At 42.7% G+C, this 21,506-nt stretch overlaps 2 protein-coding genes across 5 annotated transcripts in view; both read right to left on the bottom strand.

Annotated features, from left to right (window-relative positions):
- Positions 1 to 5,339, bottom strand: LOC118082841 (calcium homeostasis modulator protein 6-like). The gene is made up of 2 exons (XM_035110673.2): positions 4,291 to 5,339; positions 1 to 2,379 (listed from the first exon to the last, which is right to left on the bottom strand). Exons 1-2 carry the CDS (start codon positions 4,825 to 4,827, stop codon positions 1,957 to 1,959), a joined length of 960 nt encoding a protein of 319 aa, XP_034966564.1. The 5' UTR covers positions 4,828 to 5,339; the 3' UTR covers positions 1 to 1,956.
- Positions 5,340 to 14,902: 9,563 nt separating this feature from the next.
- DSE (dermatan sulfate epimerase) overlaps positions 14,903 to 21,506 on the bottom strand; it is a 29,341-nt gene continuing 22,737 nt past the window's right edge. For 3 of the 4 annotated variants that reach the window (XM_035109124.2, XM_035109123.2, XM_035109127.1), the window contains 3 exons: positions 20,990 to 21,229; positions 19,938 to 20,145; positions 14,903 to 18,411 (listed from right to left, as the gene is read on the bottom strand). In XM_035109124.2, the coding sequence (XP_034965015.1) occupies positions 16,641 to 18,411; positions 19,938 to 20,145; positions 20,990 to 21,229 (2,219 nt within the window). In that variant the 3' untranslated portion in view covers positions 14,903 to 16,640. The remainder of the gene's footprint in view (positions 18,412 to 19,937; positions 20,146 to 20,989; positions 21,230 to 21,506) is intronic. The other variant, XM_035109129.1, reaches the window with a different exon arrangement.

Here is a 21,506-nt window from a genome sequence, read left to right as displayed (position 1 = left end):
CTCCTTTTCATATCACAGAATGATGTTATTTAAGGTGATGTTATTTAAGGGAAATGGAAGAAGCCAATTTAGAGGTCAGGTGATGCTTCCTGCATTGGTGAACTCTTTCCATAGCAGCCACTGAAAAACTGCCTAAAGGGATGGGATTTTCAGTGCTGCTGAATTTTCCCCTTTGGGGGTGGGGTTTCCTTTTCCTTTTCCATATCGTAGAGTATTATTATAGGTCACTGCTTTCTCAGGATGTCAACAACCCATCATGCCTGCATACCGGTAGATGAACCCCCCCCCCCCAATGCCACTGGTTTTAAGACTTGGGGGAGGCAGAAGCATGCTGTTCAGGGTCACTTGGAAATCATCCAGCAAGAAAGCAACCATGCAGGCTTGCCCAGTACAGGACTACCTACAACAAGCATGTTCCTTTTCCCACTGCAGAAGCAACTGACTTTGCACTTCAGCTTTTCCTAGGAGGAAACAGGGAAGAATTGGGGTAAGGGGTGAGTGACTGAGACATGATTTGGATCGCACAAACAAGAAAGCAAATTACGTAATGGTACTGTAAGACAATGATTTTCCAGACAGAAACTTTTTGTGTTACACAGCTTAATTTATTAGAAGCAGGGTAACTGTAATACTATTTTTGTGGCTGCAGAAGAGTCCCAGACCAAATAGTCCCATCCCACCCCCATGATTCCAGTGGAAATACCCAAACACATGCTTTCTTTTGAAATAAATGGGGGTCCCTTGGGAGCCCAATAAATCCAGTTGCTGCCTCCCTCCCCCCCCCCAGCACACACTGATTTGGGTGTCCTTTTTTGTACTCCTTGATGGGCAGAATTCATGTAAAACGTTGGGAAGGCTCATATTTTTTCCTTAGCCAGGAAAAAGTTTCATTTTGGCAAGTAGCACAGTATCAGTCCACACACACTAACTCAGTTCAGGTGCCATTTTCCTCATTCTCTGAACCAGGGGTCTCCAACATGGTGCCCACGCAAACATGATGCCCAGAAATGTCAGTAAATATCCTCTCACAAAATCCACAATGCAAGAGAAACATATCTCTTCCTGCTTAATTCCTGGCTCCAGCGTCTCTTACTTTGAATGTGCCTTAAACATGCCCATTTGTTTTACGCGTTAAAACTGTAAACTTCCCCGATGCTTTATATTGCAGCAAAGAAATATGTTTATAAATACTGAAAAAATAAAATTTCGTTGGATTTCAAAATTGGAACCCATCTTCCCATCATTCCTGAACAGATTAGAGCTGCAAAGAGCTTTTCTGTGTGGCAAATGTAGGTGTCTTTTTCCAGCTGGCGAGTGGCATGCTCATGCCATTTTGTGGTCAAAACAAAATAAAAAAATTCCTTCCAGTAGCACCTTAGAGACCAACTAAGTTTGTCATTGGTATGAGATTTCATGTGAATGCACACTTCTTCAGATACCCATTTTGTGGTCATGTCTCTTTTCCTGCCCTTTCAAATGTGGGAAACTATTTTGTGTTATGCCACATCCCTATGACAGACATTTTGTGACTGGTGCCACAAGGCTTTCTCAGTATTCCAAATGTGCCCACTGGCCTGAATTGTTTGGAAGAACAGAAACAGGCCATAAGGCTTCCACCTAAGCTCTCCCTCTGTTCTTCCCTCTCATACGCAGTTTGGGGGTTTGGTTCGTTCCAAATCCAGTAGCCAAAGCGTCATGGGGGAGGGACTCCTGAATCTTTTATTTTTAAAATACTTTGTGCCACATTTAATCCAAAACCTAGGTAAGCAGGTAAGTCTTAGTAGGAGTCAGAGGTTCATTATGGTCAGGCTGTAGTGTATACACATCATACATTTAAAGCACACACCGACACCCAAAGAAAGAGAAAGATGGAAAAAAGAGGAAGGAGGAAATAACAACCATGTTCAGTTAGACATCTTCCTGTAATGGAGCCTGATGGACTAAGCAATTATATCACTATAACCCTTGTGTTTCAATACCACCAGCGCCATCCACAAACCCCAGGCAACAAGGAACTGTATCCCCCTCCACAGACCCAATACTGCCAGTGTTGGTTTTGCTGCTGACATATTTGTGCATCATGCTGTAGTAATCTTTTTTAGGGTTAAACTTGAACAAGGAAGAAATGCCGTGCCACTCTTTGGCACTTGGGGTTTGAAACTCGCCCAGTTCTGTGGAATCAAAGAAGCATCTGACGTTCCTCTCTGCCAGCTTCGCTGCGTGGTCTTTGGCCTTTTGCTCAAAAAGCTGCCGCTCTTGCTCAATGTACACTTTCCAGAAGGCAAGCTGGAGAATACTGACTGGAGAACAGCAACGGGAGATGCATGTAGAAACTAGGGCCAATATGAAGACACTGGCGATCAAAATCCACCCCAGCACCTTGGCAAAGAAACACAAGAGAGATAAGAACAAGGTCTGCATCAAGGTCAAGACACTGGTGATCAAAATCCACCCCAGCACCTTGGCAAAGAAACACAAGAGAGATAAGAACAAGGTCTGCATCAACTCTTGCCTAGAATTAACTTGGGGTTGTGTCATGTCTGTAATAACTATTTCTCCCCCAAAATACCAGGAATCTACTAGCTCAGACTATTTGTCCACCTAGCCCATTATTGTCTATTGTTTTGATCAGCAGTAGCGATCCAGGATCCAAGCCGAGCTCTTTCTAAACTCTGGCTGCTTTACCTTGGAAATACGGTACCAGTGATTGCTCTACCACAGAGCTTTGTGTTTGGCCAGACCCCAAAGCTTTTTGGGGGGATTCAGATAGGCAATAAAAGGCACTCGGGTTGCTCTTTAACCGTTTTATACATAGGATGAGCTGAGCAAAGAGCGAAGCGAATAGAGCAGATATATTCTTACGACCCTTTGTAGTCTGCCAGAATCCCCTCTTCCAGGCAGCCGTGGTTTCAAGCTCCTTACAGGCAAACGGTGCAGGCCCCATGCTGACAACTAGATCCTTACTGGGATATTATATAGCACTCTATTTTTCTGACACAACCTTATCACATTTCATTTGGGCATATTCTCATGGCCCTGAAATTATTTATGTTTTACCATGCCAGAGGAATTCTTCAAAGATAGCCAAGTGGTTACTCTGGTTTATCTCTGTTAGGCAAATAATCCCTGCTTCAATTGCATCTTTTTAACCAGTTGTATAGATTTCATTAATTCCTGCAAAATAAATGCTAAATGTGCAGGTTTATATAACTGCTGTCTATACAGATTTTTATTATCTGATCCCACACCTTCCAAAGTTTTCCCGTACAAATCTGGATGCACATCTCCTAGGATGTGTTCCTGGGTGAGTCACATGACCCATGCCTCACTCTCGCCCTGAAAAGCACTTTTTGGGGGGGTTAGATCTTGCACAATGCCCTAAAATGTGGTTTTTTAAAGGGTGCTGCACATAATCACAGCCCCGAAAAACTGCTTTTTTTTCAGGGCAAGTGTGTGCAAGGTCCTGGCACCCAAACTGGCCTCTGAGATCTCTTGAGAAAAGACAGTGTCCCATTTTTTCTGGGGAACTTGGAAGGTATGTGATACAAGCACAGGTTATAGTTATAAAGCAATGCTAGGTCAAGGCCTTTTAAACCTTATCCTGAGGCATCTAGGGAGAACTGATGACATCCCTCTATCAACTCGTGATAACAAACATCTTCCACAATAAAAAAAATCCTTCAGTAGCACCTTAAAGACCAACTAAGTTTTTATTTTGGTATGAGCTTTCGTGTGCATGCACACTTCATCAGATACACTGAAACAGAAACACAATCTTCCACAATGTAAAGCTACACTATGGCTTCTATCATTTATGAAGAGATGGCTCATCAGACCACACCTTGTCCTTTCAGGTGCCCTTGTTTAAAGGCTGGGATTTTACACTGCCATCCCCACAATGCCACTCATAAGGCCCTGCTGAAGTCCGCTAAGTGAACTATAGTACATGATCACATGATGCTTCTAATACTTTCAAGTAGCACCTGGATATTAGCCATGTTGTAAGAAGAGGAGTTTAGAATCAGTTACTAAGGAGAAAGCATAAACAGAAAAAGAAGGAAGGCATAAACAGAAGGAAGGGCATGGCAGAAAATGCACATTTTCAGGTCACTACCACTTGATATGCTGTAGGGTGCAGTCATGAGTAATTTCCCCCCAAATAATCCCAGTTTATACTTAAACAGGCAGCCTTTCAGTGCCCCCTGGTCCCAAATTGAGATGCCCCCCAGCCCACCCATGCAATTTACAAGCCACAACTTAGTAGTACCATCTGGAAGAGGTTATACCAACCTGAGACTGTGCTTGAAGACTCATGAGCACATCCTGCATCTCTGAGGTAAGAGTGCCACTCTGACAAGGCACTTGAAGCATTTCCTTAACACACCCATCCCCTTTGCCTTCGCACATGTACGCCTGCATTATGGGGCTCCCAGTAGCGGCACACTCGTAGAAGCGGCTTCCCAGTAAGGCCACAGCAATCCATGTCAAGGGAGCAGCGGAGGCTCTGATAGTCACCAGCCACAGCACTTTCAAGTAGTGCCGGAATCGGGTCCCGTGAGGGCACTTGCACAGCCTGTTGGGGGCGCAGCTTCCGGTGAGTATCTTCCAAGACTGGCTACTGAGCAACAGGCCAAGCAGAAACAGAATAAGGGCTGGCACCAAGAGGAAGACCAAACCATAGAGCATATTCCAGGAGTTGCAAGGACATTTGAACACTACAGCAGAAAAGATGCGCTCGCTGCCAACCGTCAACAGAGAGACAGCTCCATAGCCCAGTGCCTTCTGGTGATTAAGGAAGAAGTCAAACACCGTACGAAACTTCTCCATCCTGCTCCCTGGGGCTGCTTTGGTGCTCTAAGTCTGTCCTCCAATACACTTTCTTCCTTCACAGGCTGCAAGGCTCTAACTTGAAAGAGGAAATCTACAGTTTCCTGTAAAGTTCCAGTCACAAATGGTTTCACTTTTGGTGCGAGATAAAGAGAATATGGAGACTTTACTGCAAAACATGTTTATAGACCGCTTCCTCTTTGGGTTTCTTCTTCTTCGCAATTGAATCACCAACAACTCACTCACTGAAGCAAATACAGAAGAAGGAACTCCTCCTGCAAATCTTGCTGCATCTAAATGGTCTGAGCTGATATTTTATTTTATTAGCACCACAAGTGGTAATTATTAATTTCCAAGCAAGCCAAAAAGGGTTAGGGTCAGGATACACAATTCTTCTTTTTTATGTTATCTTCATAACCATGTTATGTTGGGAGACAGGGACTGAGCCAGACAGTTCTGTGAATTTAATGGAAGTACCAGGAGAGGCTGGTCCATGCCCTACCAGCCTCAGCCTGCCCTCACTTCTCCTCTTTCTTCCTTACAGCCAGGCCAGAGAGCGGCACTGCTTCAGAGCAGCAGCATCCTTAGTCTCTGCATTGCCCTTGTACAACTGAGCCAGGAGTTAGAGGATGGGTCCAAAACTAGAATTAGTTGAAACAAAATAAAAAAATTCCTTCCAGTAGCACCTTAGAGACCAACTAAGTTTGCCATTGGTATGAACTTTCATGTGCATGCACACTTCTTCAGAGACACAGAATTGGTAGCTACACAGAATTAGTTGGTTATGTTTATCATTGGCTCTGGCTCCAAATACTTTTGGGTTCCCTGCTTTCCACCTTAGCAGTCCCGCTGGGCAAGTCACCACTGAGAAATACATTACACAAGTGTGAGCTCCTTCCAAAATAGTCCCTTCTCCCCCCCAACGTAGAGTAAGACCACGTTTGATCAGTTAAAAATGGTTTACTTACAAACTCTCCAAAAGTGAGATTCATTTGCTTTTCCACATATCACTCAGACATAGCTGCCAAGTTTTCCCTTTTCTCGCGAGGAAGCCTATTCAGCATAAGGGAAAATCCCTTTTAAAAAGGGATAACTTGGAGCTTCCGGGTTCAGCGCCAGCGCCGATCGGCGGGGTTTCGTCTCGTCTCCGAGACGGCCCGTCCCTGCTAGGAGTGGGGAGGGCAGCGAGAGCGACGCTGCGCCCCTTAGAACCTCGGGAAGGGCGTCCCGGGGGCAAATTTGCTCGGCACAGCCCCAATCCGGACTCCCCAACTCTTCGGCTAGCTCTAATAAGAGCTCCGGAGCGAGGAGGGTAGAAGTCGCGGGGGCCATTTTGAGCGGCAACGTTATTCTAGCAGGGAGAAGCTTCAAGCCGAAGGCGGAGAGCGCTGGATTCTTCCGAAAATAAAACGATTGGAAAAGACTGTAAGTAACCTCACGATTTGGATTATAAAACAATTTGGATCTGGGAGAGAGGGGAGAAAAGAGGAAGCCACCCCCCCCCACGGCAACAAAAGAGACAGTAAATAGAAACCCGAAGACGTAAACAGAAGATTTGCAATTCAAAAGGATCCCTCAAAGGCATCAAAGAGAATCTCCCCTTTGATGCAGGGTGAAAGGGGAGAGAGACTGTGGTTTATGACTGCCCTGCAGCAAGAGGTAAAGGCTAAGAAAAACCTTCCTTTTCCTCGGGAGCCGGCAGCCCAGACAACCCAGTGAGTTGATTAGGATTTATAAGTCAATTTTTATTTCACTTTGTATTTCTGGACTTTGTGGAATTTCTTTTTTGGTTTAAATGTTTGTGAAATGTGAGTTCGAACTTTATTGTTAATAAGACTTGAAGAATGCAGCCAGCTTGTTAAAATGGAGTCGAGAAAATAAACTGTGATCATATTCCACCCCACGTGACAAGTTTTGACCTTGGCAGGATTGAATTATGTCAACAAAAAAGTGTTCCCCTGAGTTCCAGCGGTCTGTTTTGACCTTAATGTGGGAAACAAGAATAGAGCTATGTCAAGAGGAGACACGACGGCAAGAGTTACAGCAAAAATTTCAGATGGTGATGGCAGAATATGATTTTTTAGAAGATGAAGCTTTTGACACTGAAAAAGATGAATGTGAGAATGACAATGATGGTGACTGTGATTTGGAAGGAAAAGATGAAGATGAGGACTGTGATGATTTAACACAAAATGAAGCACACCATGAAAAAAATGATGACTTTACTCTACAAAAAGTTGGATGGAGTGCCCTGCCTTTGAGGGGGGCACGATTGGTATTATTGGAACTCCAGAACGCCCACAGGGAAGAAGGAAAAAATATGCAGAGAAGAGAAGAAATTCAGGGGTCCTGTATGGTGGCCTGGATGGCAAAAGACTGTAAACAGGGGGTGGGGTGAAGGGAAAGTGATGTTGTGATTATAAGGATGGATCAACAGGTTTATAACTGGTCTGCTGATTATGGAATTTGCTGGATTGGGGGGGGTGGAGCCGGTAATCGGGGATGTAAGGTTAAATTGAGAATAGTTATAGTTTTAAAAGTGAATGGATTTTGGAAAATGTGAAAATATGGAGGCTTATAGAGGGAGAAAAAATTAGGCACGGGAAGATAAAATGGGAGTTTGATTTTTCAGTGATTTGAATATTAGATGAAAATGTTAACAATTGATTTATAAGTTGTATAAGTTACAAAGGTGTATTTTTATAAAGTAAGAAACTGTTGCAGATGATAAAAAAGGGATGAAAACCGGGGAAGGGGGGGGAGGGGAAGCCCACAAAATATGGTTTTACAATTATGAATGTAAGAAAAATTTTTCTGTTTTGTATTGTTTTTTTCTCTTTTTTTGCCCTTTCTTTTTTCTCTTTTTTCCTATTTCTATTTTTCTCTTTTTTTGGTATGACAATAGATGGTTGGATGGATGGCCTCCTGCGTACTGCCCTGGTTTGCTGGAGCTCCCTGGTGGCAGGGGGGGGCTTTGGGGTCAGGGGAGGGGGAGGAGGACAGAAATCCAAGCATAAAATGGACCATCTCTGACTGTTCACATACATGGGATACTTCTGTGGCAGGGGAGGACCCATGTGGGTGGGTAGGAAGGAGGTGGAAAAGGTGTTTATGTATGTACCGTTTTTTTCTTTTTTTTGTATTTTGTAAAATTAATAAAAAGTATGTTTAAAAATAAAAATAAAAAGGGATAACTTGGCAGCTATGCACTCAGAAAACGTAACTAGTAAAACTTGGCTTTATTACAGTGGTGAAAGTTCCTAAATTATTGGCAAAGGAACGCAAGATTGGCTTGTTAAGAGCCATGCGGTCTGAGCTGCAGCAACCAGCAAAAAAAAAAAACCTCTTCACTCAGCTTCTCAGGTAGACTGGGAGAGGACAATAGGCTTGATTACCTTCCTCCCAAGCTGAGAGGGAGTGACCAGCTAACCCCTTTGTGTGTTAATTAGACTTAAGTGTGTTGGTTATATGAAGGTTATCCCACACATTGGCTGTTCTGGCTAGGGCTAATGGAAGTTGGGTGTTCAGCATCTGGAGGTCTATCCTGGCTTTGAGCTACTGAAAGCTACCAAAATTGGCACAAAATATAGTAAATTTCCTATAAGATATTTGAACAGCAGGTCCACAAATACTTATAGAACATGGCCACAGGAACATATTTGCCTTTTTGAAAACCTGTTCATTAAAGGGTTCTCCCCCCCCCCCCCCACACACAAGTAGAAACAAATGCAAACCACCACCACCTTTTCCGGCTGTTTCCCATTCCCCATCCTCTTTTATTCCCTCCTCCAAGCAGTGCCTGGGCCGTTGATCATGCAGCAAAACTTAGTTGAAGCCATTACCTTTCATATCTGCTGTTATTTTAATGTTTCCAGCAACTACTGGCTACCCTGACTTTGGGGAGTGGCAAGATACATATGGTAAAAATTATGCTCATTCAACAGGAAAGAGGATTGCAGAAAAAATACAAATCAGTCCGCTCAGAAGAATCAAGTGTTGAGATTTCCTGTTTGCGTGGGGACTGACAAAAGAGGAAGTAGTGACTGGGGTTGAAACTAACTTTTTTACTATTTTTTAAAAATTCCTTCCAGTAGCACCTTAGAGACCAACTATTATTAAGCATTCCGCTAGGTGGCGCCTGTGTGCCACGGCCTTGGCAATGATGAAACAGGTTGAAAAATGTGCATTAGGCACATGATAACACAAGGAGAGACTGGCAGTGATGATGCAAAGCAAATGCTAACTAACTATATAAAACACGGACCATTGGTTTCCTCCCTCCTCTCTCTCCCCACCCCCAGCCACGATACTGAAAGATGCAGCACCTGGAGACAGCATGTTGAGTGGTAGGGAAATGCCAGAACTTTGATCTGAGTCAGCTGAAGAATTTTGCTCACACTCAATATCCTTGATGACACTTTTATATTTTCACTTCATGACTGCAACATCAAAGCAAGTATTAAACCACACATCAAGCCCCACAGACATTGGCAGAACTTTCAGCAAAGGCTGGTTGCTCGTTCAGCAGCAAGTCATCAACTGTCGAGCCACCTGCGTTCTTATTTCCTCTTCTCAGAACCATGGAATCAAATCTGAACTGGACGCTTTCCCTGGATTGTGATGTGGGACCTAGTTTTGGGCGGGAGAACCTCGGACAAACTTTGGCTGCTCCTGGGCACTAACGTCACTAGTCTGAGTTTGGTGCAAAGGCACCAAAGCATTGGATACATGTTTCCCAAAGCAAGGTCAATTTGGTGCCCTTCAGAAAGTGGTGCCAACAGGGTTTTCTGAGTCCAGCACAAGCAATAAACAATTTGCACAGGGGTTACAATCCTGACCCCTGCTTGTGTCAAAGCACGGATAAGCCTCCTCTGTCCCTGTTCTGCCCCCTTTTCTGGCCACTTCCAGGTCGCCACAATGTGCACACTTGATCTCTCTGACTTCATGCATTGGCACTGAGAGCTGGGAGCAGCCAGGTTGACTCATCTCAACTGAAAGGGTAAGGAAGTTGCTTCATAACTTTCTTTTTTGAAGGACTAGAGTCTTTTTTTAATTAAAAAACTGAAAGCTGATACCTGAGGCCCCTCCTGGCTATGGGACCTGGTACATCTGAACTCGCTGTGGTGACCCTGTCTTCAGAGGCTGGAGATTGAACTGGGATCTTCTGCATGAAAAGCATGTGGCCCTACCATTGGCTACAGTGCCTTCCTTTAATTTACAGGGTGGGGTAGAGCAGGCATCCCCAAACTGCGGCCCTCCAGATGTTTTGGCCTACAACTCCCATGATCCCTAGCTAACAGGACCAGTGGTCAGGGAAGATGGGAATTGTAGTCCAAAACATCTGGAGGGCCGAAATTTGGGGGTGCCTGGGGTAGAGGGTGAGACCTGCAGCCATCCAGATGTTGTTGAACTCCATATCCCATCAGCCACATCAGCATGGCCAATTATCAGCAATGATGGGAGTTGTAGTCCAGCAACTTCCAGAGATCCTCAGGGTTACTACCCCCTGCTTTAATTGCACCCCTCTTTGGTTGAACAGCAAGGTTCTGATTAACAAGTTAAACAAACCATTTCATGTGTGTCATAAAGCTATGGAAGGAAAATCTGAAAGTGTCTCCGGTGGTATTTAATACATGAATGGAAAAGTCTCCACCCTGCTTTTGGAACGAAGCATTCAGAATTGCCATGTTGTCAGCCGCTCTTTCCTGACAAGTTTAGAATACGCAAGTTTGTATTCGTAATGTTTAGTTACATGAAAGAAAAAGCTGGGGCTTTCCTGGGGGGGGAACAACAACATTGACATTGACCAAGCAGAAGGAAATTAACAGCAGTTAATTGGCCCATTCCAAAAGGAGCTGATATTTTCCAAAGTAAACTTTTAGGGAGAAGACAACTTAACCAGGAAGCTTCAGTTTGTCAAAGGAACTAAAGAGTGACTAGACATTACTACACACCTCTGCATCCATTTCACATAATGCATACACACATCTGTGTGTGTGCAGAACAAAATCTTAGTCACTACGCTTACTATTTATTATTATTTTTTTTAAAAAAGGACTTAAGAAAATGGACAGAATGTTCATGGGCGGTGCCAATTATTCATTCAAGGCCAGTTGTTGTGGCCTTATTTCCACATATAGAACTATAAGAACTCATCAGATTTACCAGTTATGTTTCAATACAACACAAGGGCTGAGGCCAAAATAAAATGAACCCTTCACATTGAGTTGGAGTGTGAAAGGGCAGGCCCAGATCTGATGCTTGTGAATGATCTGCATTTTCACACACATTTGCATTCTGTGACCCATGTTGGACTCCTTTTAGAATAAGCTGCATTTATTCCTGCCTGTTCCTTGCCAGCTTTTTTAAATTAGCAGATACCAAGTTATGAAACCTCTTATGAAAACATTGACTTATAAGAGCATCTGTGATCAACAAGTTTTATTGCACTATGAAATGGAAGTATTTCTCTCGTGCACACTGGCAAGCTGTAAAATTACCGTAGCATATCCATAAGTTTCCTATGTGGCCCAAACACACTCTGCATTCTTTTCTCGAATCAAATCTAATGTAGTGGGTGTATCCTTAAAGTATTGATGTTTCAGTAATGAGTTGATTCTGAGCTTTGGCCAATCCAAATAAGGGAAAACCTATTATTAATGTGATTTCTACAGGGTGAAGTGGCCCACCTCACAGTAGACATTAGAGTAACAGTAAAAAGTGGAAGGTGGTTAATAATCAAGGCTGCAATCCTAAATTCTGACTGGCACCGGTGTGGCTTGATGAAGTAGTGCACGCAGTGATGCACCCACAGCCCCAGCATTTGTGCCAGGTGGGGGCAGGAAAAATGCCCCTACACTGTGCCAGCTCCCTGGCTAGTACAGCAGAGTCCCAGATCAGACCCGCCACCATTTGCCTGACAGTAGCAGAGTCCACCCAGGAGCTGCTAAATCCTGTGTCAGCCCAGCCCGGTTTCCAGGGTCTCCACTAGCTACTTCAACCCACCATTGGAGTGGCTGCATTGGATTCCTCCTCTACACTGCAGCTCAACCAACAGAGGAGGCTGACAAAGCCAGGCAGAGCTGAGCCTCAGGACACTTCCTCTGGCCCCACAAAGAGTTGGGGTTGCACTGCTATAAATATGTATTGGATGCACTCATCCAATGTCATAAACAGCTTAGGACCACAGTACCTCCATATGAACTGACCTACACCCTGTGATAAACACCTGAAGCTCTCCTTCATGTGCCTCCTCCAAAAGATGCCTGGATGGTCCTTTTTTGCAGTGACCCCCCCCCCCTGTTTGTAGAATGCCCTCCCTAGGGGAGCTTGCTTGATGCCTTCATTACATATCTTTAAGCAACAGGTGGAAATGTCTCTCTTCAACCAGGCCTTGGGCTGATGAACATTCTATTGCCTTTCAAAAAATTTATATATATATATATACTTTTATGTTGTGAACCACCCTGTAATCTTCGCATGAAGGGCAGTATACACATTGAATAAATTAATAACAATAAACATCTGGAGCTCTGGATGAATTTATCTGCTACTATGATTGGAATGAATTGTGATTGTATAGTCTCCACATTTTTGTCAGCATTATGAAAGACCACAGGGAAAATGTATAAGTTTCAAGATACGTCATCCACATAAACAACCATTCTTGTGTAGTCAGGTTGTCTGAAGAAGTTTTTTTCACACATCCACTAAGGCAACTGTAAACCAGAAGTGGCTGATGAACCAATTTCTGGATGGAGCCATTCAACTTTATGCTAGAGTCACATTGCACAATTCAACATATGATGCTGGGTGGCTGACAGTTAACACAAATGTACTTCTGCACATGAGCATCTGTTAACAATTAAAGGTAAAAGAATACTGGTGTTGCTTAAGAAGAAGGCAGCTTTCCCATTTGATTTTCCGTACTTCTATATTTCCCTTGAAAAATTGGGTTTTGTAGTTCCTCAGTATTGCAGTTCCTCTTTTCTCGAATCAAATCAAATGTAGTGGAAGTAGGGCTGAATCTTGCAAAAAAACACTACCATAGTGCAGGAGACCAATACTCCAATGCCTTACTGACACAGTTTAGAAGAATAGGCATGCTGAATATTTCCACTAACAGAGAAGTTAATTGAACAGCTTTCAAATTTCCTAAGGAAAAAAGCATCTGCTCCCATATCTTGTCTGCAAAATCTAGAAGTTATTAGATCTTACTTGTCCACAAAATCTAGAACCTACAGGTGAAACTTGGAAAATTAGAATATCGATGAAAAGAGCATTTATTTCAGTAATGCAACTTAAAGGGTGAAACCAATATATGAGGTAGATGCATGACATGCAAAGCAAGATATGTCAAGCCTTTATTTGTAGTAATTGTAATTATTTGTCGTTAGGTGGGTCAATTATAAATGGAATGTAATTAATGAAATTTCATAGCGATGTTTGTTTTGGTTCATTTTTGTATTATTGTAACTATTTGTTTTATTACTGTGGAATTTCCAAAAGAAAGCATTTGTAAAAATTAAAAGAAAAATTAAAAATAATACATTGCATTACTGAAATAAATGCACTTTTCGACGATATTCTAATTTTCTGAGTTTCACCTGTAGGTGCTGCTAGTCTTAGAGCCATCCTTAATTTGTTACCCCAAATCCACCCTAAAGCTGAAGTCAGTAAATATCAATACCTCATTTACTTATCTCCTGGGATCCTTAAGAAGGAAGGGCAGGGTATAAATTCAATAAATAATATCTACCGGTATGCAGTGTACGTGATTATTTGCATAGTCACATTTACAGTAGGAACTCACGGCTGAGAGATCGCGACACGGCCAACTTTGTCCTGTGATTAACGGCTGAAGTGGGATGTGAATCACAGTCATGTTGTTTGTGCACTAGTTCAAAAATAGCACCAGAGAATGTGATCAGCATATAGCATCCTACACGTCTGTTGAAATATAAAATAAAACTTCATCTGCTGGCATCCTTGAATAGTATTTCCCAACATGCCTTCTTTAAACTCCTGCTTTCAACCTATCTACATCTGCTTTTCTATTCTCCCTTTTCTAATGCACTGACCTCATTTTAACAATATGGATGGCTGCTCACCTGATAAATCAATCACCAACAGAAGTCTTCATAATTGCCCTCTAGAGTTTTAAACATATCATTCATATATCCTCAAGAAATGTCATTTGTTTTTCATAAAATAATACCCAAGTTGAACGATTCTTCAGAACTTATACACTGAGCAGTGCTGTCCATCCAAAGATTCTTTTTATAAATGCTCAGATTTGTTTACATTAAACAAATATGCATACTGTATATTCAGTTTAGGTTGAAATCCTATGGTCCATGGGAGGGCACCACAGGGGCCAAATGGTACTAGGAATTTCTGACCTGAGAGACAGAGATCCAATGTTTAACTCTTCCCCTGACTAAAGAAATCTCCATGACCCTGGCCCTGCTGGTGTTGGAACTCAGACATTGGTAGGGCCAAAAAGGGTGCCTATTAGTAGAGGACCAGAGGAAGCTTGGATCTAAAGCATTTCCAAGCCCCAACATACCCCCAAACACAAGAAAACATTACATTGACCCAGGAACTGGTACTGTATAAATCAGAGCCCAGCAGGCAAGTGGATAAGGCGGAAGAACTGCTTTGGGATTTCTCTCCTTCCTCCACCCCTGCAGGATTGGAGCATTAGTGCATACTTATTTTGTATCCACTCTTAGGTGTCAAAAAATGATTTTTACAAGGGCAAAAACTGGAGAACAGTAAGAGCAAAGGAGATTGGGTAACCATGGGAGGAAAGACAAATTGTATAGTTCATGGGAAACCTCCCCAGATATATTCAAATAGTTTTGCAAAGCTATGAGAGATTTTTTAAAACTTTTTTTAAAAAAGAAGTCTTTTTTAAAAAAATAGAAATTCAGGGGTTTTTTTAAAGCAAAAGCTGTTGGAAGTTTTATTCTATCTTGAACAACAAATTATGTGAGGTTAATGTGCATAAAATAAGAAATCAGGTGTTCCTTATTGTATGGATGCACAACAAAAGAAAAAAAACAATCAAAAGTTTGAGATACCACAGACATTTATAATCTCTTTATTTAGCAAAATGCATTTGGAGAAATTACTGTATTTTTTTTCAATGTGTACAATAAAAACCATTTCCTCAACTCATCTTCATTTTCAAATGCCTTGGATTTAAATATCATCCCCACCATTCCTGCATGCAAGAGAGGCACATTCATTAATTGCAGAAGCAATGTCTTTTCTTGTTTCAGGAACTTCTAGATACATACAGGGCAGATATCCTAAAAACTGGGAGGAGCAAGGGCCTCATCAATCAATCAATCTCAGAAAGTTTCCCAACAGAAAGGCTGCTAAGAACATAAAAAGAACTTTGCTGGATCTATTCACAGTGGTCAACTAGATGTCTATGGCATCTAGAATCCCACCTAGAAGGAATTCCACAAAAATGTACATTATCCTATACAATTCACCCATACTCCCAATACAAACATTCCCAACTGGATAGCACTTTGGTGTAGCTGGGGCTGAGCACCCATCATGAGCACCCGTTCCCTTTCCCCCAGTTACCTAATGTGTTCCCCTGGCTTCTTCAGGAAAGCTAAGTTCTGGCTCATATAAAATCATGTAATTGTAGAGTTAGAAGGGGCCATGAGGGTCATCTACTTGATCATGAAACATTTGCTGACTGGCAACAGATTATGCAAACTGACACTAGTGAAACTCAGGGCTCGTCCACAATTTTGTGTCTAGAAAGCACAGGTCTGAGCGGCCAAGCCTTCACTTGAGAGGATCTTACAAAATTATTGATGGCTTGTTGTGTATGTTACAACACATGAATCATCCCTCGATTAGGCAGGCGTTAAGTGATGAAAATGCAGGCGTTAAGTGATGAAAATGCAAGCGTGTGTGCCAGCGCAAAGATACATTAGTTGTCTCATTCGAGGTTTTATTTATGGGCCCAGCCGCCTCTGCATTGCACTGACTAAATTACATGAGCTCGCTGCTCTTTCCTACCAGCATAAATGGGGCAAAGGACAAATGGCAGCATTTGGCTTATGGCATCATAATTTACCATTTAAGCATTCATACACTTTAGGGTCTTGATGCTCCAGGAGCTGTTAGTTAGCCCAAATTGGCTTTCTGCTTACAAAGATTGAAAGAAGGATCTTGCATAGTCTTGACTGGAGGTGAGGGCAAGGCAAGCAGCACTTTCTGTTACTGGCGATAGAGAGAAAATGATAGTGATACTGACAGGAAGTGCTATGCAGTAGTGCCTGCGTTTTAAGACAGGTAAGCAGTGAGATGCAACAAATAATCAATAGCACTTCTCATCACCCTCCCTTCATATAATTTTCTCTGGCTAGACAGAAAGGATGAAATCCTTTGGCTAAAAACCTTGCTGCATGTGTGTACAAGCAGTTTGGGGAAATTCACAAGCAGTTCACAAAAATTATGGAACAACTCATCTGAGAGATATAATTTCTCTATTGAAGAAGGAAATGTAATGCCACGTATTGAGTTCAGAACAAGGACATGTAACATTCATTCTTAGGATAAACGCAACTTGACCCATATGTAGGTAGTACTTTGAGATATGTGTTCAGTGTCCCAATGCCCATTAACTTTATCTTCTCTACAATAAATCAATAATCCCACAAGGGTTTCTGGAATGTGTCAGAAGATGAACAAAATATATTCTGGTCCTATTAGGCTTAATGCTTTGCATAGACATATCTAATCACAGAAGGGTCAAGTAGCAATCACTGGGGTTTTTATTGCTAGCATTGTGACTGAGAACAAGAGGAATACAGCCACAATAATATGCAGCTGTCGATTAGCAAGATCGCATAAAGACATCTTTGGCTATGCAGGCTCTTGGCTTTCTGGAACCAAGTGAGTTGCATGGCTAGCATGACAAAGAAAATAACAATGTTCAGAATGAGGAAGAGGCGGGTGTAAGATGCTGACATCGAAGGAGCACTGCTTCGAGCAGTTGCCAGCATCTGTGCAAGACCAGATCGGCCTTTGAATAACACACTGTCCTTGTGTTTCCCATATGTAATATCTGCAAAATCAAGAAGATCTTTCATTTCCTCATCTTCATCCACAGGCAATTCTTTCTGGGCCAAAGTCTGCGCCTTCTGCCGAACTTTTCTTTCATTCACTTCAATCTGTGCAAAAATGTCGGGACCAGCATCAACGTACTTATAGCCTTTAGCCATCTTTCTGTTCTTCTTTGCTTTGCCTTGCTGCTGCTGCTGCTGCTGCTGCTGCTGCGAGATTGCAAATATCCTGTCAATTGCCTCCTCCGTCTGCCTTTTATCTGAAAACCGCAGCAGGCGCTCAGCAGTCTTTCTGAAGCTGTCTGTGTTCCGCACACGGGAAAGTATCTGTTTCTCTAGCTGCTGGAAGACAGGCTTGAAATGCTGAATGTTCTTTTCTACTATCCCCATGTAGTCTCTGACTTCTGATACCGGGGGGCTGGTAATAGTTGAGGCTTGGTCGAACAGAACTTTATGGCGGTCTGCAATAACTTGTGCAAGGACAGAGCGGCTTTTATCCTCACTGGTCCATAAATAGATGGCATAGGCATGCTCATCGGTTGTTATGAAGACATCTAATTGCTGAGAATCCCCATGGACGCTGAAGCTTTGGACCTCAATGGAAGGCCCAATAAAGAGGTACACAGCTCTCGTGACTGGGGCTCGCAGGTGAGTCGTGACATTCACATAGTTTGTCCCATTGTAAGGGTAGCCTCTGGGATACATTCTTGAGGCAATGACAGCTTTTTCACTGTAGCCAGTGTCATCCATCCAGTACATCTTGTACATTCCATCTCGTTGCCTAATGAAGGCCCCATGGACATCGTCAATAACTGTTTCCTCAAAAGGCACATCCACATTGTGGAAGAAGCTCGCTACTGTCTCCAAGGGGCTACCATCGTCAATAAGTATTTGGTCCACTAGCAAGAGGAGCTGGGGGTGTATAAGTAACAGGTTTCTTTGGAGGCTTTTCAGTTTTAGTTTGGGGTTGTATGCACCCACTCCTTCACCCCTGATGAAGATGATCCCACTTCTTTCCATAGCAGCAACCACTCTCCCTTGGCAATCTGCAGCCAAGTCATGTTTATATTTCAACCACTTTGATGAGCAGTCTTCAGTAACTTGCCCTTCCCATGGGTAAAAACAGCTCTTCGACACAGCTGGAGAAAACATCAGTGCATTGTTTAAAAATGTGTATTTTGGTCCATACAGAGCTTCTGTTATGAAAGGTACACCATTGGGGGCAAAAGTGAAGGAGTTCTGATCTGGGTGTTCGTGGCCAGCATTGAAGTTCCTCCAGCCTTTTATCCAGTCTTTGTATTTATTTCGGTGAACAATATCATATATTGCACGTCCTCCCAGTTTTCCTGATTTGAAGGAGAGGAAAGGTCTGTTGACTTCGGCTGGCAGTGCACTTCCATATGTTACAACTCCCCAGTCCTCAAAATAATGCAGTTTTGGAACGCCATAGTCTGGCGGAGGTACTAAACCCAGACTTGCATCATACCTTTCCAAAAACAAAAATAAAAAAATGACAATAATTGACATTAATTATTCATCTCTTTTGATTTTCTCAGATATCAAGTCATTCTTAATTAGTTAAATATTAATAGGTAACAATATTCCATTCTTTAACCATCCTTACTGAAGCATACTGTCCTCATATGCAGGTTTTCCTTATCCATAGGCAGGAATTGTAGTATCTTACACTACAGAAACTCGCATGATCTAGAATATCTGCAAACAACTAGGGTGATAAAGTAGGGACGGCAAAATTTCAGATGAGGGAAGATTCAGAGCAGTTATGAAAAGCTCCAGTCCTTGACACAGGGAATGGGGCTAAATAAGAATTTGTGAACTTCCCATTTCTCCATTTCAAGGCAGGTTTAGAATCATAGAATCATAGAGTTGGAAGAGACCACAAGGGACATCCAGTCCAACCCCCTGCCTAGCAGGAAACACCATCAAAGCATTCTTGACATATGCCTGTCAAGCCTCTGCTTAAAGACCTCCAAAGAAGGAGACTCCACCATTTAGACCCCTTTAAATGTGTATCTTGCTCAAAATGGAATTTGTCCCCCCAATCTAGCCCACCAAGCCAGGACTCCCACTTTCCAAAGTTAATAAAACAAACAAACAAACCTACTTCTAAGAATGAGGAGGAGGTATCCCACAGTAAGGAAGACTCACTAAACAAAGGAGAAGCCTTGCTGGATCTATCCTTGGATAGAAATGATGCTCCTATGTATATTCATGAACATCATTTTGTGCTGGGGATCACGGGGTTTGTAGTCGTCTCTGTTTCCTGAGCTGAGATGGAAGGCATATAATACCTACAAACCTCTGTGCTCTGACAGTAAAAGATAATTTTGTACATACTCAGGAGTCTAATTTCCAGCCAATGGCAGACCCCACAAGGCTTCTTCTGTGCCATAAGTTGATTATTATTATTATTTTTGCAGGGGCAGGGGGCAGGTTGGGGCTGAGGTTTGCCCAAAATTACTGCCAATTTTTTCTTCAGTTTTCATTAAAGGGGACTCCTGACCATTAGGTCCAGTCGTGACAGACTCTGGGGTTGCGGCGCTCATCTCGCGTTATTGGCCGAGGGAGCTGGCGTACAGCTTCCAGGTCATGTGGCCAGCATGACAAAGCCGCTTCCGGCGAACCAGAGCAGCACACGGAAACACCGTTTACCTTCCCGCCGGAGCAGGACCTATTTATCTACTTGCACTTTGACGTGCTTTCGAACTGCTAGGTTGGCAGGAGCAGGGATCGAGCAACGAGCGCTCACCCCGTCACAGGGATTCGAACCACCGACCTTCTGATCAGCAAGCCCTAGGCTCTGTGGTTTAACCCACAGCGCCACTACTGCTTTCATAATTTCAAAATTTATTCCAAGTTCATAAGGATGTGAATTCCATGCCAGAGTCAGTTTTTGTCCAAGGTGGCACACGAACAGAGTACAATATTCCTACATACATTGGCAGAGGACCCTCAAAAGTCTCTCTGCATTAGGATTTGTTTGTTTCGTACCAGAGAAATTCAGTGTGAAGCGTGCACCAGCGCTGTCCTTTGGATGGTGTCCCTGGGCCTTCAAGCACTCGGTTCCTCCTTATCTGATCAGCCAACCAATTTCCACTACCATTGCGCATAACGAACTTGTCCAGGAACACCAACTGGCTCTCTGGTCCATAAAACCAATTGTAGTTGGAATCTGCAATAGCAACTGTCCTTTGGAATCCTTTGAGGAAAAGTAAAAACAGACATGTATCCATGCAAGCACATTACTCAACACTGCATATTTTAGTACAGAGATGGGAGTGTCCTGCTGAAGTCAGAGGGAGTCCTTGGGAATTAAAGATTGCCAGGATTCTAACTATGCTCTTGAATAATGTTTTATCTAGCATGCAATAAATTTTAGAAAAGAGTTTCAACAGACACCCCTTTTTTTGTTATTCTCAAACCTAACATCTTGCTGAAGTATAAAGTTGTGAAGTGGCATTGCCTCAGTTATTTGTACACACATGAGAATATTTGTGTTGTAGCAGGCATTCTAATAAGGATGGTTTGTCTGGTTTAATAAATTGTGGTTCCAACTTTATAGTTTAGTTGCAGCAGGAAGATCCATACTGCAATATTAACTCCCTTTTCAGCAGGAACGCCTTGCCTGGTGGGGTTATAGCCTCCCAGCAGCAGCAGCAGCAGCAGCACTGCTAGTTACCAGGGGGTAGAGAGGCAAGTTGGTGGCAAGTTCAGAGCTGAATGGGCAAATGGGCAAGAAAAGCAGAAAGTGCTTTCTGCATTTAAAAAAAATGCACTTTTGAATCCAACCCAAATATTCTGGATCACTTTGATCCAGAGAATCCTCTGTGTGCAGTAATAGATGTTTAGGTGTGATTGCACTGTGTATATCACTTGACAGCTGGTTGGTGCTGCTCAGCTCCAGCAGCACTTATCTCCTGTCAGGAGGGGCTACTGTTTGATACTGGCATGTAGCCTGCCACTGTACACAAGAATCTCACAACTTGGAGCTTTATCTAAAGACCCATTGGTCATTTATTCTGAAGCTGTTTTGAGCTGCTTACCTGGGAGAACCGTCCTGTACATAAAAGCAAAATGTTCTTTAAGCCAGGGGTGATTAAAGTGGTTAATGTTGAAGTGCCTTTGAACAAGGAACATGTATTGGAAAAGGGATCTGGTGGTGTAGCTGCCATAAGCTACTCCTTCATAGAGAGATCCATCTGTCACTTCCTGAAGCAGAACTATAGACTTTTCCATGATTGCAAGGACTTGCTTAGTCCACAGGTATGCTTCCTGAAGATAACCTGGAAGGTAATATTGAGAATATTATATCCAATAGAGATACAATCTAGAAAATGTCATTGTTTTAACACAGATATTAATTTTTTTTACACGTATGTACTAGTTTATAACCAGGATGGAAAGTATTCTATGAAAATATCCAAACTGAAAGTGGCAAAGAATTCAGCTTCCCTTGAATCTCAGCATTCGTTAAAAATGAATTATTCCAAAACCTCAAGCGAAGGCCAGGGGCATGATCCATCTTCCTACTTATGTGAGTTGGCTGCTTGTGCTCCATGC

Source organism: Zootoca vivipara, chromosome 3, assembly GCF_963506605.1.
Source record: "Zootoca vivipara chromosome 3, rZooViv1.1, whole genome shotgun sequence".
Classification (NCBI taxonomy): Eukaryota; Metazoa; Chordata; class Lepidosauria; order Squamata; family Lacertidae; genus Zootoca; species Zootoca vivipara.
This window is presented reverse-complemented; position numbering and strand designations above follow the sequence as displayed.

Bases quoted from the DNA above. Each gene is read 5' to 3' on its own strand.
- LOC118082841 (XM_035110673.2), bottom strand. From the start codon at position 4,827: ATGGAGAAGTTTCGTACGGTGTTTGACTTCTTCCTTAATCACCAGAAG. The intron at 2,380-4,290 runs GTTGGTATAACC...TTCTTTGCCAAG, and splicing joins GTCTTCAAGCACAGTCTCAG to GTGCTGGGGTGGATTTTGAT.